This window comes from Callorhinchus milii, unplaced genomic scaffold (genome assembly GCF_018977255.1).
Source record: "Callorhinchus milii isolate IMCB2004 unplaced genomic scaffold, IMCB_Cmil_1.0 Scaffold20, whole genome shotgun sequence".
NCBI lineage: Eukaryota > Metazoa > Chordata > Chondrichthyes > Chimaeriformes > Callorhinchidae > Callorhinchus > Callorhinchus milii.
In genome coordinates, this window is record NW_024704761.1 from 2,281,893 (window position 1) to 2,298,775 (window position 16,883).

Genomic DNA, 16,883 nt, shown 5'->3' on the forward strand with positions numbered 1-16,883 from the left:
ATGAGGATGAGGGGAGGGGAAAAGGCAATGGATTGCTCTTTCAAAGATGCAGCCAGACAATAAACTAATGGCTTCTTCTGTGTTGTAAATATTCATGGTTTGGGGAGGATGTGGGGGAGGGAACCTGCATATTTCTGTCTCCATACGCACAAAAAATGGTAAAACACTTATACATCTTATTCCTAAACAAACCCGTCATGTCACGAGGTGGAACAACGACAAGCTGTGGGTGTATAACACTGCCTGGCACAACCACAACAACAACAACAACTTGCATTTATATCACGTCTCTCATGCAGGGTAACATCCCAGCGCTCTCTCAACCAGGCAAAGCATTGAACAGGAAACTTAAACTCTGACGTAATAAAGTCAAACTCTTAGCAGTTTTCATATCAAGTCAAATAAAAACATGAAGCAAAGACACAGTGTAATCAAAGGCTCCTGGGTTTGGTTGTCTGACAGTGAGGACCACAGGGTCCTGTTCAATTCTGAGCCCTTTGTGGTGAGAGCTGCTCATGTGCTGAGAGGCTTGAGTCACCCCCGGTTTATGATGGAAGTTAATGCCGTTCCATTGACTTTTTTTCACGTTGTCTTCGTATCTTGACCAATGCCTGAGCATCTTTGTCTCTTTTGCGTAGCTCTAATAACTTTAGTATAGTGTCCTCTGCAATGCAGAACAATCATGATACAAGTTACGTTCATGAGCACCTTTCACGTCAGGAGAACATCTCAAAGACGTTAACACCTCCGGTCGGGCACTCCAGTTGGGTGTGAGTGGAACGGGGGTAGAGAGGGGAATGATCCCTAATCCAACTCATCCCTTCTCTAACCAAATCTCCCTCAACTCCGCCACCCTCCTCCCTCCTCCCCCTATCTGCTCCCACTTCATCCCCCCATTCCCTTATTTATTATTATTATATTCTCTTAATCATTACTATATTATAACAGCTATACTATTGCCATGTGTCCAGTGGCTTTAGTGCAATAGAGCTTCTCTTAGTGGCGCTGAAAACACATTGTGATGTAGACAGTGTTGATGAATTTTATGCACTTTCTAGATTTCATTTCCGCCCACAAAATACACACATCACCTTATGTGGAGAACAACAGTGAGACGTGAAGTGTCTGTGTCTTACCATTTGGCTTCGGATGGCTGAGAGACAACCGGCTTTGAAGAACATTGGTGCTGTTGAGTGTTCCCTCACTGCTGTCCCGTCCAGGGACGTTGTGAAGAGGGAAGAATGCCTCACCTTCCAGATCATCTGTGACCAGTGTATCATAGTCAAACACCGTGAGGAGGAGACAGGCTCCTTCTGCCCCACACTGCTCCGGAGTCACATTACTGAATACAAATTCGACAGCCATTAATACATGGTACATAGCGTCCGTGATACAAAGAAAAGCCCTTGTCAGATTCTAGCTCTGACCTTTCGATTTGTAGAAAACCTCTACTCCTGCAGCACATTAGGATTGCACAGGAACGTTAGCCCGATCACCACTATTAAACATATCCAGTACCTGAATTCAAAAATCTCATCAAACAGTGGGTTGAGTTCATTTTTCTTCCGTTGAGTTGTTTTACTCTCCATCGCTGGGAAGATGTGCTTCGGTTCCAGAGTCAGCTGCACAAAGGGGTCACTGGTACCTGCACAGGATAAAGCTACCGTCACCACCAGGGATTAATGGGGAAATTCAGTCAATCAAACGACAGCCCACAGCTGGTCAACAACAACAATTTGCATTTATATAGCGCCCTTCACGCGGGTAGTGTCCTGGAGCGCTTCACAGTGGCGGAGTCTGACAAGGCTCAACCTAAATGCAGACTGACATAGACTGACCAATGGCCAGATACTGCGAATCATAGAAAGGAAGGTAAACAACGGGGCCTAACATGTTGGGATTTAATTAATTAAGAGAGAAGAGGTTGATAGGGATCAATATCCCTCTTACCATTGGAATCCAGTGGGATAAGGTTGACTGCGTTGAGAATTTCAACGTGTAGCTTTTGACCTTGATTATTATAGAAAACCTTTATGGTCACCGCACCATACTTAGAACACTCGTCAAAGGCCTGCACGAAAGAAAGAAGAGACAGATTACCTGGCCATGTCTCCCTCGTTCTTTACGTATAGTATAAATGTCCTCCACATACATCAACAACAAAAATCTGCATTTATGTAGCGCCTTCACACAGGCGAGCCGAGCCCTGAGTGAATCTCTACAGTTAGGCATTGTCAGAGTGGATGCGGTGATGGTGGAGAAACTGGGAGAAGGGAATGGATGGCCCACGGCTTGTGTAGGGAAGAGCTGGTGAGTTCAGTGAGCATTGTTCGTGTAGTCTGGCCTGTCTCTTCAAAAACACCTTTAGTCATCTCTCCCCCCACCCCCCCCAGCCCCCACTCCCCCCACCAGCCCCCACTCCCCCCACCAGCCCCCACCCCGCCCCCAGCCCCCACCCCCCCAGCTTGGGGGGCAAGGCCAGCTGTGAAAGCTGCTGTGACATGGTAAATTGTATTGATTGGGTTGGAGAGTTCTTGCTCAGTTTGTCAGGTTCCATTATCTGGTTGGGTTTCACAAACCTGCTGCTCCGCTTTCTTCACAAAGAATTTCTGGATCAGCTCTTGAGTGCTCGCTGCGTTTAATTTCAACTTAGTCTCCAGAGCCTGGAATAAGAAAAGAATTTGATTTCATAGATGTGGCGATGCCCGAATGAATAAGAATATTCCCTGCATTTGGTACAGCAACTTTTGCGTTGTAATAATATTAATAACAAAAATAATCCTTGCATTTGATATAAAGCCTGATCACCTCTTTCACCCACGCACCCATCCACCCCCTCTCTCCGTCACTGGTGACTTGGGACCTGCACCAAACACTTTTTGGGCCAACAGCTCACCTTAAAGCTGGCATTCTGGAGTTGATCCAATGGCAGCCCATTTCCCTCAGCGTGGAAGCATTGCACAAGGTGCTGAAATAACACAAACCAAACTATGTCAGTGATGGAGTCAGTGCCTCCAATTCTCCTGCTCTTTGTTTGGTCAAGTCAACGAGCGACCAACACACACATACACAAACCCATCGCCGTGCTTAAGAGTATCCAAATCAGAATGAGAGCACGTCTGCCACCTAAACATGGACATTTCTCTGTTTGAAATGGAGCTTGAGACAAACTCACAACGGAATGTGGCTGTTCTGAGGCAAACTGCGATTCATGCAAATCAGGAGAGAAAAAAATACATGTTTACAATACTCCACAGCAGTGCAGCAAACACCTGAATACATATGGAGTCAGTGGGTGTCTGAGGAGGAACCTTCAGGTGGAATAAAATGTCCACTAAGCTTGCCTGCTCTTTACATCACTGTTAGCTTCCAGCAGCATGTGCTCAATGTGCAGCTCTGCTCACACACACTGTACAGCAGCTCACACCATTTCTCCAAAGGCCAATAATTTATATGGGAACATAAAAACGTAGGAACAGGAGTTCCGCCATTCTATAAGATCATGGCTGATCTGTACCTCAACTCCAATTTAATCATGAAACTCTCACCCGCAGAGCGTACTGGAGCCTGGCATAAACGTCTTGAGAGACGTCACTGTGGGATGAAGTTGTTGATAAGATATCGATTATGTGCATCCAAAGGAAACCTAGAAGACTGAGGAGAGAGCGTTAGAATGTTGGGGCTCGGTGGCCACTGTGAGGCTGAATGAATCCATGTCAAATGAATGAAATGAAAGTCGTCTCTGTCTGTCCAACACAGAGTTTGACATACATTTACACAGGCTGTACAGCAGGGAAACAGGCCATTCGACCAACCCAGTCCGTGCCGGTGTTTATACTCCACACAAGTCTCCTGCTCCAGTCCTTATTCCCTCTCTTCTATTGCCTAAGTTAGTCACCAACCAGTTAGTGCTTGTGAACCCACAACAATTCCTCGTACTATCCATTACTATCTAATTACAATCTTTGTCTGTCCCCGTGACTAGTGGTGTGAAGAATATCTACAGACTGTATGTACTGCTGTCCACATGCTGTGTTGCTTTCTGTCTGTTTGCACCTGAAACAGGAACATCATATATTTTTAATGCTCAATAAAGAGAAGGAGAAATAAAGGTGGATTTTAATGGATACTGAATGTGTGTCATACCTCTGAAAGTTCTCTTGAACAAGGTTCGTGTCCATGTAAGCAAACTCGGTGACCAGAAAGTTCATCAAAGGATTGATCATCTAAAATCAAAGAAACAAATATTTTTACAAGCTGATATGTAGTTCTGAGATCAAAACAAATTCCTTTAAATTACACTTATCCAAACCAAATAAACTTACATCGCTCAGAGGAACAGAATGACTGGATGCTGCCAGGTGCTGTATGTGTATCTTTATATCCATATGCAGCTGGTAAACCAAGGATAGGAAACGGTTTAGATTTTCATTAATAATTCCATTATCAATAGAATCAATCACAGTTTTTTCAGAGATCGGACCCAATCAGTTCTACATTTTAGAGAAATGTCGTCACATTGTGAAGGAACAGATCAGTGTAGTGACTGTCACTGTCACAGGAGAAGAGGGAAAAGAGGGTGGGCGTGTGCACTGGCGAGGCAATGCCTGGGGTAGAGTGTGGGGAGAGCAGAGCAGAGCACGGAGCTGGAGGAGGGAGGAGAGGCGATCGATCAGATCAAGGAGAAGGAGGAAGTGGTCCAAATGTAACACCTAAAGATGAGTTGTTTTAATGTGGCCTCTGGGTTGATTTTTCAGTGTGATCCATACCTTTTGTGCCAAGGTTTGCAAGACACTTTTGATCTCTTTGTTGACAGAGCTCTTGGTTGTTTGAAGCTGGGTGTGCAGAGTGTTCTGGATCTGTTCCACTTCAATCCTGTCTGTCATGTCTTCCTTCAAACCTTCCCAGTCCAGCTGTGCCGGCAGATGGGAAATGATCACCCTCAGCTGTTCCATGTTGTTCAGGACCACGCAGAGTCTCAGTGAGATCACACTGTTGATTTTTGACTGAGGACGAAAGGTTTAGGAATCTTTACAATTGCTTTGACAACTCCCATTAACTCTACAATTCATGTCTGCAGAAGGCAACTGTGCCCCCTGACCTTAGTCTAGCCTCAAAGAATTTGTTATGCAATGATTGGCCTACTTTACACAGAGAGAACCTGTAGATCGGAGTCACCACCAAATGCAGCTTCACAATAACGCGTCGCTGTGACAAGATTTGCTTCGAGTGCAATTTCCTTACCTGAAAATCGGAATCTCCTAACTCCATCATCCCACCATTGCCAAAATGAATGCAAGATGTGTCAGTGTGTTCTATCCCTGTCAATCCTTCCGTGAAACTCGTGAAACGGGTTCAACTCACGTTTTCCGATGAAGTTGCTCTGCATCCTTTGACTGACAGGTCCTCTGCCCTGGCCTTGAGGAGTCGGCAGTACATCAACGCAATGTTACACATGTCCTGTCACCCACATTGGCCACGGGGAGGAGAAGCGAGATGATGTTACTAATAGCCAAGATGATGAAAATCACACAGAAACTTCAGCTGTCGAGTGCCAGAGCCTCACACTCACCTCTGTTAGTTTGACCATTACGACAAAAGATTCTTCAGGGTCCGGCCAATTGAGCTGAACCCAAGTGGTTTGGATCTTAGAGAAGCAGGTCGCAATATCCACTGCCGAGGTGCTGTGTTTGGTTCTCTCCCCAATCGCCTCCAGCTGGAGAGATTCCAACAGAAATTAGTGAGATCCAGAATCTCACTTACATGGGCAGTGCTCTGGGACTGCGTGAGGGGTAATATACAAATGCATGTTGTTGTTGTTGTTGCAGATTTATTGCTCTTGTAATGCCAGAGCAGCAGCAACAACTATACATCTATACAGTGCCGTTCACACTAGAGCACACAATAAAGGTGCTGTATCAAATGCAAGGATTAATGTATTATTATATAAATATAGATACAGTTTCACTAGTGTCGTATCTTGTGATGTTACGCAGGTGTCACTATCACTGTCACTTACCCGTGAAAGTAAATATTATTTAAGAATGCAGGGAACAAGATAATATAGATACAAACACCTCTGTATCAACAAACACACCTAACAATCCATTCGAAATTAGATGTTACATTTTTTTAATAAATAAAACGAACAGAGTTGTGTTTGCTTAAATGTGTTTTTTATAAATATTGATTCCCCAAATGTTCTTGGCGTTGAGGGCGGAGCCTGGTACATTACCTGGTCTTTCTGCACAGCGCGATGTACCATCTGTACTGTCGCGTTGTACACAGCCTGCAGCCACTTGGGTAAAGGCTCACTGAACCACGTGTGGAAGGCATCCAGCGGCAAAGTCGAGTCACTGACAAAACACAGGATCACAGTAGATAATGATAATCATTCTTGCTTTTGATACAGAGTGCTACCAACCGAGCCAGACTCCCTGACACTCCTCGCTACTGGAATGTACGTCCCAGATAGCAAGTTGGCTGAACGTTGCAAACTAAATCATCACCCGATAATGGGACTCGATGTGAGAATGCTTGTGCCTGAAGTATGTATGATACATATGTCAGAGTCAGACTGAGGCCATACTGTTACACGTCTGTCCGTGATACAGGACTAGCCGTACCTTTTTGAGAAGTAAATGTGTTGATGCTTTAAATGTTTGAGCTGCAGGTAGAGGTGAAATAAGCCCTCGACAGTTCCCTCGGACTTGCCCCCCCCAATACTGACCACTTGTTCTCGGATATCTTCAAAAATCTGGAAGAGAAGCAGATGGTCAGAACATTGAAGACCCGATCAGGTGAGCAATCACTTTATTTCAGCAACATTTCCTGAGGACAATAAGGCGGGTGTTTTGGAGGGTGAGATCAGATGGGTCAAAGGGCCTTCTTCATCCAAACCAATCTTATGATGATATGATAAGAGAGACCAGAACAGCAGTTGGAAAAAGGGACATATATATAAAGAAAGGGTAAAGACAGAATCCATTTGGAGAGAGATTATTATATATTATATTAATAATAATAATCCTTGTAGTTGGTATAGCGCCTTACACATTGGAAGGATGTCCCAAAGTGCTTCAAGAGACTTACTGTGAAGTGCAGTCACCATGTATTTGTGGGAGAATGCAGCAGCCAATTGCACATAGCAATTTCCATCAAACACCCGTGGAGTGAGTGACCATTTTTATCTGGGGGATTGTTGGCCAGGACACCAGGAGAGATACTGCGCCTCATCCCATCAAAGTGCTTCACAGAGAAGTGATTTAATGTGTGGGATTTGGGATCTGCAGGTGGTGACGTTCCTGAACTCTTTCTTACCAGCTCCTGAAGCTTCAGGTAGGTGATGTCAAACAGATTGATTTTGGCAGTCCTGTAGAGAGAAGAAAAGAGCGTTGAGGAAACGTTCCTCATTCGAACAGAGTCATTAACCCGCAAACTTCTGACTCAGAGGCAAGAATGCTACCAACTGTGAATACAGGGTTCTGTACTGTGGCGAAAGGTCCCAGTTCTGACAAAAAAATCATCGACCGGAAACGTTAACTCAATTTCTCTCTGACCTGCTGAGTGTTCCCAGCGACTTCTCTTTTTTTGTCCTATATTGTGAGTTTATTAACACTGTTGATGCAATAGCCCCAACAATTTGCACTTGTATAACACCTTTCACTTGGGGAGAATTTCTCAAAGGACTTTATAGAGAGCCAGAGCTGGAGCTATGAGCCTACTTGTGTGGGAGAGGAGATGGAATCCGCTGTGCCTGGAGCTTGTGGAGGGTGGAGAGGGCGAGGAGGAGATGATGAGGAGGCGAGGCCAAAGGTGTACAGGGCAGGGTGAGGGGTGAGGAGCCAGGGGGAGAGGAGGGGAGAGGGAGTGGGGGCAGCTGAGTGGATGTGTCTATTATGGACAGGAGGAGGTATTGCAACAGTAGCCAGGCCTGGGAGGGGGATTGTTAATGAACCGCAGAACTTACCACATGAAACTCTTGTGCCAAATTTTCCTGTTGTTCTCCAGGTCAAGGTTCAGCTGCTCCACCAGCAACACCAGGGATTTCACAGCCTCTTCCTCACTCTGTGCAGAGAAACACTGTTATAGATCCCGAGAGAGTGACACATTGTGGTTAGTGTAACAGTCACTACACCAGGTATAGTTTGTGTAACAGTTTTTTGGTCAGCCGGGTCTCTGACGATCCATCACCATGTTTAAGGGCATCCAAACCAAGCTGAGATTTCCGTGCATCCCACCTACACAGGGAAATCCCACAGATAGATTGTTGGAGGGTTGATGTATTTTACTAGATTGACCGCAATGGTTATTTTCTATTGCTGGGCATTCCAGTGTCCCTATATGTTGCTTTGAGGTTTTACTATATTACCAGCATTACCCTTCATTAAGAAAATAGAGTTTGATTCCCAGGTTGGCCACGTGATCTCGTAGCTCAATTTCCTGATCGTAGGTAATGAGTAGCTCATGGTGACATTGACATGAGGATTGGATTAAGGCCATCGGAAGGTACCTTCACACTTGACTGCAACTCCTGCTTCTGGAGACGATAGCTGTCAATGGTCCCAGACTGGAACGGAAAAGGTCATTAAACCACTAATCAACGAAGATGATTATTAATTCTGACATTCCGTCGCCAAGCAGTTCAGCTCCGAGGAACCGAATTGAGAGACCTCCACAGAGGGTTGCCTCAATTCCATCATTTTGTTGCCAAGCACATCACCTTGGATGCCAGCTCAGCTGCTCGCTCACCCATTATAAGTACAGATAAAATCTATTCTGTTGTTACCAAACTACGAGGTATATCCATGTTCGTATCACAATCAAAATGGCAAAAGATTGACTTCATGAGGTTAATAATGTACCTTGATGGCATCATCAAGCCTTGTCTGAAGGTCGGAAACCGGGGAGCAAAGCTCATGAAATGCCGTCATCTTCCAGATCTGCACCAGTACCCTGCAACACACACCAGCATCAGCCAGGGGGCAACAGCAACCGGGCAGTAATAATAATAATCCTTGCATTTGATCCAGCGCCTCCTCAAGTCTTCAAGACGTCTCAAAGCGCTTCACAGAATACACTGTAAAGTATATTCTGTGGGGGAATACACAGTACATGCACATTTACATTCACACAGCGCTTTCACATCAGGAGGAAGTCACAAGGCACTGGACTGTCCAGGGTTTGCACCTGAGCTGGAGTTGGGGAGGGAGGGGGAGCAGGCGCGGGATACATCCAGCACATTTGATCCATTTCACATGGGAGAAAGTTAGGGAAGGTTGTAGGTTCTGAGACAGTGATTGAGCACTGAGCTACTCAGAGTTAAATGGTCACCACAGTGCGTGGCTGTGGTTAGGTACACAGGGCGTAGGGTGAAGGGCTAACTAGGTGAGGGTCTAACCTGAGGAGAGACTGGAGACGATCTGTGGCTTTGGGGTCAGTGAGAGGGAAGACATTTCTGTAGTTCTGGACGAGCAAGATTCCATAATCCAGGAATGATCTGAATGACTCTGCCAATTCTTGTTTCTGTAAGAAAACACAGTCCATCAAGTTGCTGAGATTACGGTGCCTGTCCACCCTTCCCACCATGGAATCTGGAGTCCGTACAAACCTCCCAGGGCTGTAGGGTGACCTGTGGCCATTGGTACTGGATGCTGGCGAGATGCTGTAGCAAAGAGAGGAAGTTCACTTGCACATGTTGGTAGAGTTTGCTGTAGACCAACCATTGGCTGTAACCCAATCACAAACACACACAGGAGTCAGTGCAACCAGAATAATGTGAGGTAACTGAGGGCAGTGTTAATTACACCATTACACCCCGAAACTATAGAACGCTCTTCCTCTATTCCTCTGCCCCTTCCTTCCCCATCTTCAGATTGCACATGAAGAACTTCCTCTTCCACGGTGCCTTAGGTCACCTCCCCCCCACCCCCCGGCTTGATGTCATGCTCCGCCAGCGTCAAGTGCTCTGGGACGCTATCCCCTGCGTGAGGGGGCGTTGGGTAATTGCAAGTTGTTGTTGTATACTGTTTGAAGACGTGTATAAGTTGTCACTCAGTTTAAAGTCTCCTGGCACACACCCTCACAAGGTTATTACAGGTCTTCATTCCCAATGAGCAATCTCTACTCACGCCAAGTCCTGATGGAATTGGGAGATGTCATTCTGAGTTGCGTGAAGGGACAGGATGGTGGTTGCCAATGTGCTGAGCTCGGTTTCGCCCAGGCGATATGTCGTCTGGAGACACAACAAGTACAAAACAACAACAAATTACATTTGTATTGCGCCTCTCACGTCAGGAGGACGTCCCAAAGTGCTGGACACACACTTTACTGCTTCACATTCAAATACAATTTAGCAACCAATTTAAATGTGTAGATGCTTTTCCTGCTTCCTGTCTCCCAGTGTCAGCTTCAAATTCTCTAGGGTTGGTTAGAGCTTGGATCAGAGTACAGCAAACACTTACACAACATGTGGTAAGAGTCGAATAAAGTTGCACTGTAACTAAAACAATGCGTCTTGCCTGACCTCAGAAAAGGGTTCCTGCCACTCTGTATAAAGCTGCCACATCTGCAGTCCCAGCCCACAAGCACAGAAAGATTTTCAGACCATTGCTTTGGCCGTGGATGAAAGAATTCAGTTCCATCGATGAAAGAATCTTTCTTTTCATCTCTTTCTAAATCCAGATCTTCTTTGAAAAGGAAATGGTTCCAATAAAAAAACCTTGGACATGGCTCGTTCCGAGGAAGATCTTGGCACTCTGCATCAATGCCCTGGTACAATATTTGGGTACGGACTGGTTGGGCTGAATGGCCTGTTTTGTGAGGCCCCTCTATCAGGTCCTCTCTCAGCTCTAATGAAAACGGACCCAACTTCTTCAGTCTCTTCTGATAACTAAAGTCCCTGATACCCTGTTGAACACCACCCATCGTGCTCTAGAAATCCTCTAACCTACTCACCCTCATAATCTCCCACACATGTCAAACATACTGCGACCAGTGTTTATACCTGTTTCTGAGTCCCATCGAACTGTATGAACTGCTGCAGGAGCCTGCGATAGATGCTGAACACCGCCTGCTCTTTGCTCAGAGTGGTGTCTCTCTGTAAGCAGAAGCACAACCCTGTTATTCCATCAGTAATCGCCATCTCCTTCAGCCTGTCCCTGTCACACTCCACACTGGACAACAACACTAAGGTACCACAGGCTAGATCTTAGATGCACGCAGGTTCTGCACCTGTTGGTGGATGATCTTCAGCTGTAAATGGCATTGCCCTCGATCAGGGTAAGTCTCTGTACGAGGTTCCAATGGGTACCATTCATCGGCAGGAGTGTAAGGCAGATCCTAGAAAAATACAAGCAATCAGCTGGCTCTCGCTTCAGGGGAAAAGGTGGACGTTACCTTCTGCAAGTCCACAACGCAGATACATGACGTTGGCCAAACTTCCCGAGTTTGGTGTTAAGCACCTCTTACCTGCAGTTTAATTATCACATTTCCTAGAAAATCATCTTGGTCGTGCTTCCGAGCAGCCTTCTTCACATCCTTGAAAATCCTGCAGCACGAGAGCAAATAGTATCAGACACAATATAACTTGTATTTCATACTGGGAGGATGTCCCAGAACATCTTCACTCTTTGGAATGGGAATCCGAGCTGGGGATGGGAGTTGAAGGTGAAAAATGATGGAAAGTGTAGTTAAAGAGGTAAATTTTGAGACGTGCCTTGAACAAGGGAAGAGAGGGAGGGATGGAGTCACAGGGTCTCTGGGGTTTGAGAGAGTGGGACTGAGTGGCTGAAAGCTGACTCACAGATCAGCTGGGACATGAGGCAGGCCAAGTGGTTGTGTTGGAGAGGGATGAATTATACAGAATTTTCACGTTGGGAGGATGGGTTTTATTGGGTTGAGGATTGGTGAATCTACGGCTGGAGATACTCAGGGAGGAAAGGTTCTATGTAACACGTAGTGACTGTGTATGTTGTGGGCAAACTTGGCAACCAATTTATGCAGTTAGTTTTCCACAAATAGCCACATAAATCATCAATTTACATTTACGCAAGTATTATTTCTCAGAGCTCAGACAGCAGTTCCTTCTCTCCACAGCACAAAAAAGAAAAATTACACAATCCTCTTTGCACATAGAGAGTGTGGTGAGAATGTGGAACTCACTGCCGGAAATTGTGCAATACAAACTTACAGTGGGTCTTTTTAACAACAACAACTTGCACTTATATAGAACCCTTCACGCCGGACAGTGTCTCAGAGCGCTTAGATCCACAACCTTCTGACTCGGATGGGAGAGTGCTACCACTGAGCCTCCGTGACAGCCTATCTGTGTCCACACAACAGTATTGCATTTTACCTTTTCAACCCGTGGATCCCATGGATGTCCCCCAGTTTGCGCCTCATAGACTCGTCATCGTCCAGGTCCCTGACAATAAACCAAGCACATCAACCTCCTGAGCGTCAATATTCGATAAACTCGAGCTGAGAATTCACGACACGTCCCATATCACTTAATGTGATCGTAGTTCTATCCCTTAAACAAAAGGGGGTAAAAAAAATAATACTCACCACATGTCCATGTGGAACTCTGACTTATGGCAATTTGCAACTTCCCTGGTAACAAACACACACACACACACACACTGGGGTTAGTGGGAACAAAGGCACAAGGCAGCTTCTCTCAAATCCCATGGAAAGGATCGACTACAGGAACAAGATTATACTGAGCTCCACCTGGATAGTTCGAGGTGAACAAAAATCAGTCACTATATATCCCTCATAATCTGAGCCAATAGAAAACTGAGCCCATAGTTAGGACTTGGAAGGGCCGACTAGTCACTGGGGGGCAGGGAATCCTCCCACTCAGCTCCTGGTAACCCTGCAAACCAATGTTAATCCTGTTAACCCTGCAGACCAAGAGGTCCGAGCCAGATTAGCAGCAGGAAAGCTTGCCAGGCAATGCCGTTTTAGCTGATTAGACGCCAGAAGTTACCCCAAACGCTCACTCTTTGGCCCTCAAACCCTCTTGATACCCTTACCTAACAAACATCTATCCACCTCACTCCTGGAAAGCAGTGACATCTAAACAGCTCACAATCCTTTTCCGCTTGTGTCTACATGCTCTTGTGTCAGGGTTTGTGACTTTGCTAAAGATACGACCATGTTGGTTCCTCTCCATCTCTCGGTGTCAATATAATCTGTCCCTGAGCTGCCTGCTCTGTCCTCCCCTGTCTCTGACAAGCTCTGCTCCGCTCCACTCACAGTTGGAAGGTTTCATTCCAAATGGGATTCAGCGTTTGTATCTTCACTTCTGTTCGTTTAATTTGATCCTCGGGGATGGAATCCTTCACCACGGCTTTCTGCCGTCTCCGAGGCAGGGGACTGTCCCCTCTGTGCACATCTTCGTCCTGCTGTTCTTCACCACCGCAACACCCAACAGACAGTAGGGGTCACTGAAGCCTGCAGAGGGGACACGGTTTATACAGTGACCCACATGGCGACACACACAGCGATACTCATGGTCCACACTTGATAGTAAATCCTGTGCAGATGTATCAAATATAAGGATTATTATTCTATCACCCTTCAGCCTCCTCCACTCCAATAGGAAGATTCCTAAACTCTCCAGCCGCTGTTTATAGATATAATCTCCGGGATCATCCTTGTGAACCTACGCTGCCCCCTCTCATCGTTCTAATCCCTGTCTGGCCTTAAAACTGCTCCACAATGTCCCAGTCGCAGGAATAACACATTCATTGTCACTTTGCTTTTCGATTGTTCTGGATGTTGGGATAGCAGCGATGATTGTCCCACAGCGACAGGAACTAGAAACACTCACCAGTTGCATCTTTGGCCAAAAGACCCTTCGCTTCCTTCACCATAACCTTCAGAAAGGTGGCCGGCCACTGTGAGAGAAGCAACGAGAGAGAGTGAGAGAGAGAGAATGAGAACCATCTCACACACCTGTGATGTCAGCACAGGAACCTTAGTGTGTGAGAGAGTGTCCCACTCCCACTAGAAAATATTCTCTCACTGGAACACTCTGCTAGTATCAGCCTGGCTCACTGTAAAGAGCATCAGTAAAGGGGGGAAGGGGAGGGAGGGGAAACAGGAGTTGGGCCACGTAAGTGGGTCATGACAGTTTGGGTTCCAACACTGTCCATGAGTTCAGGATGGAGAGAACGCGTGCGAGACATTAACCAGCAACTCCAAAAGGTAAGATAATTTGTGTGCTTACCTTCAGCTGTCTGACCCTGTTCAGGACGAGCCTATGCTCCTCTGTGTCCTTGGCAAACACCTGCGGACACACAAAGCACACAGAATAGCTCCACCTTCACTTACAAAACACAGTCACTGCACTTTACAGTACTTTATATCCTGTGAAGCTCTTTGAGATGTTTTGATGACATAATAAGGTGCAGTGATGATTACTAATCACTTTTAAAGCCCTCCTCCCTACCTCTACAATCTCTCAACACTATACGAACCTGTCCACTCCCTCAGATCAGGGCTACTGGCCAGCTCCATATTCCCCACCATTGGCGGTCGGGCCTCAGCGTTTCTGCCCCCACCCTCTCAAACTCCATCCCACAGCCCCTCCACCTCATCTCCTCCTTCAAAGCCTGTCTCAAGACCCTCCTCTTTGCCCGTGCATTCAGCCACACTCCCATTGCCCCAAGCCCTCTTGATTCCAACCCCCAGTTTGGGTGCAAACTTTTAACTGTCAGGGCCTTGGGACATCCTCCTAATGTGAAGGGCGCTGTGTAAATGCAACTTGTCGGTTATTGTTGTTAATCAGGAGACCACCATGGTGCAGGTTCAGTCTGGGCAGTGAGGCTGCAGGTACTCACATCCTGAAGGTACTGGAGGAGCTGGCTCTCCTCGCGGCTCCGCCCCCCTGGTGGCTTCCCCACCCGATGGACAAACGTGTAGAGAACTTCTTCATACAACAAGTCCAGCTGTAGAGAAGCAAAGAAACTCCAGAACTTGTCACTCAGCAGAGAGACAGAGTGAACATTCCAGCCTGGCTTCTCCACAACATCACATGCACATAAACCAAGTCCTCGCTCACACACAACAGCCGGCATTGAAGTGATAACGTTGTTATCAGCTATTGGGGAGAACAGGTGTAACACATACACACACATGGCTCTGTATCTCAGTGACTGAGAGAAAGTTTAATAAAACTGAGTGTTATCAATGTGTATCTGCTGCACATGGGATGTTGTGTCAGAGAGAGGGTATGTGTGTGAGAGAGTGTGAGAGAAAGAGGGAGACGGAGACAGCACTCCAAGAAGCCGTCCGCCGTAATTTAAAGGGCGCTATATGAATGCAAGTTGTTGTTGTTATGCAATGTGCACACTCAGACCTTTACCTCTTCTTTGCTGAATTGGGACATGCTGCTGTGACCTCTCACAGGAACGTCAGACACTGGTTCCATCTGTACAAGAGTTTTACACTCATCAGTTATACAAACTGGTCAATTCATACATAATTAATACAATCACCTCTCAGGGCAGGTGATGGCCTCAACATGGCCTCAAACTCAGCTTCTCAGAGCCACAAACATGTTTTTGGTCAGCCGGGTGTCTGACACATGTGGAAACCCATCACCGTGCTTAAAAGTATCCAAACCAAACAGAATTCCATGTCTCCCACCTACATGTACGACACTCAGGCATTTCACCCAGAGTAACTATTGGGAGGAGACAAAGTGGCGGTGGTGGGTCAGGCAGAAAATGAATCAGGAAAGTGCAGTCCCCTACAAAAGCCTGAAAGAACCTTTCATCTCTTTAATAGTTGTAATACATTGGCCTTGTTCTGATAAGCATCTTTTTAACGCAAGGAAATTCAGATCGCTTCAGACGCAGGTTTTTTTCATCCATTTACTTCACCCTCGAGAGTACCATCTCCCTCCCTCCCCCCCATTACAGTATCAAGCTGTTTAAAGATTAGTCTTGGCCTCAACCACCTTTCCTGGTAGCTCGGTTCCAGTCGTAGAGATTAGTTTAGATATTCCAGCAGCACTGCAACTTCCTGCACCCGCCCCACCGCCCAGACACTCACGGCCTGGTTCATGTCCCCCATCATCGGCAGCCGGGCTTTCAGCCATTCTACCTCTCTCTGCTCTCAAAAACTGCCTCCACACCCCTCCCTCAGTCAAATTAGTGGCTGCTACAAAGTGTTAATCAACCTCCGCATTTCAAAGTGTTGTTGGCCAACCTGCAGCTGCCGATGGAGACAGCATTGATTCCCCCTCACGGGCTACAGTTACTGCACTTTCCTGAAGTAAAAAGGCCATAAAGCACCACAATCGCACAAGGAACTGTTAGATCTGCTGATTAGACCGCACAGAAGGTTAGAACATAAGAATTTGCCAGGCAAAAGAAGACCAAGGTCCATCTAGTTCGCTTTCCACCATCCTAGCAGTTACTTGAAACTCCCAAATTATATACTGTATCCTGACATAATAAGAACATAGGTTAGAAATAAACTCAGTTATTTGGTGACATACTGAAGAGCTGTGCTGAGATGATTCTTCCCTGTGGCTCACAGAATCGCACTCAAACAAACATAGCTATGTGGGTGATCTTTTGATTATCAGCCGTTTCCTTCTAGTCACTGTTCTCACATTCCACTCATTACCCAAATCGTCAAAGTGATACTTACGTTGATGTCTGTTCGTCTACCGGTAAGGAAAGCATGATTCACAGCAGCAAATGGCGAGTTGAGGGTCTGAGTCTCACGGCTGTTCAGCAAATGCTTCTTTCTAACTTGTGGCACTTCTTCAGCACAGAGGAAACCACAAGTTTATCTTTGCTTAATCGTTCAACAGCAAAGGAAGTCTTGTACCTCTGCAGTCCCCAGCTTTAGCAACAAGTTGT

The 16,883-nt window shown here is 46.2% G+C and overlaps 1 protein-coding gene across 1 annotated transcript; it reads right to left on the minus strand.

The window, feature by feature from the left end:
• On the minus strand, nucleotides 1-15,983 carry unc13d (unc-13 homolog D (C. elegans)). The gene is given in 33 exon segments (XM_042342588.1): nucleotides 1-664; nucleotides 1,137-1,342; nucleotides 1,519-1,645; nucleotides 1,951-2,071; nucleotides 2,580-2,663; nucleotides 2,897-2,968; nucleotides 3,549-3,654; nucleotides 4,147-4,226; nucleotides 4,326-4,394; nucleotides 4,770-5,006; nucleotides 5,365-5,460; nucleotides 5,573-5,716; nucleotides 6,236-6,356; nucleotides 6,627-6,757; nucleotides 7,321-7,372; nucleotides 7,970-8,067; nucleotides 8,513-8,569; nucleotides 8,865-8,955; nucleotides 9,401-9,525; nucleotides 9,611-9,728; nucleotides 10,131-10,234; nucleotides 11,006-11,098; nucleotides 11,233-11,340; nucleotides 11,470-11,548; nucleotides 12,356-12,424; nucleotides 12,568-12,612; nucleotides 13,261-13,420; nucleotides 13,423-13,458; nucleotides 13,838-13,904; nucleotides 14,237-14,296; nucleotides 14,850-14,957; nucleotides 15,374-15,439; nucleotides 15,971-15,983. Coding segments are annotated over 32 exon segments (3,237 nt in total). The 5' UTR covers nucleotides 15,971-15,983; the 3' UTR covers nucleotides 1-557.
• Nucleotides 15,984-16,883: the final 900 nt, after the last annotated feature.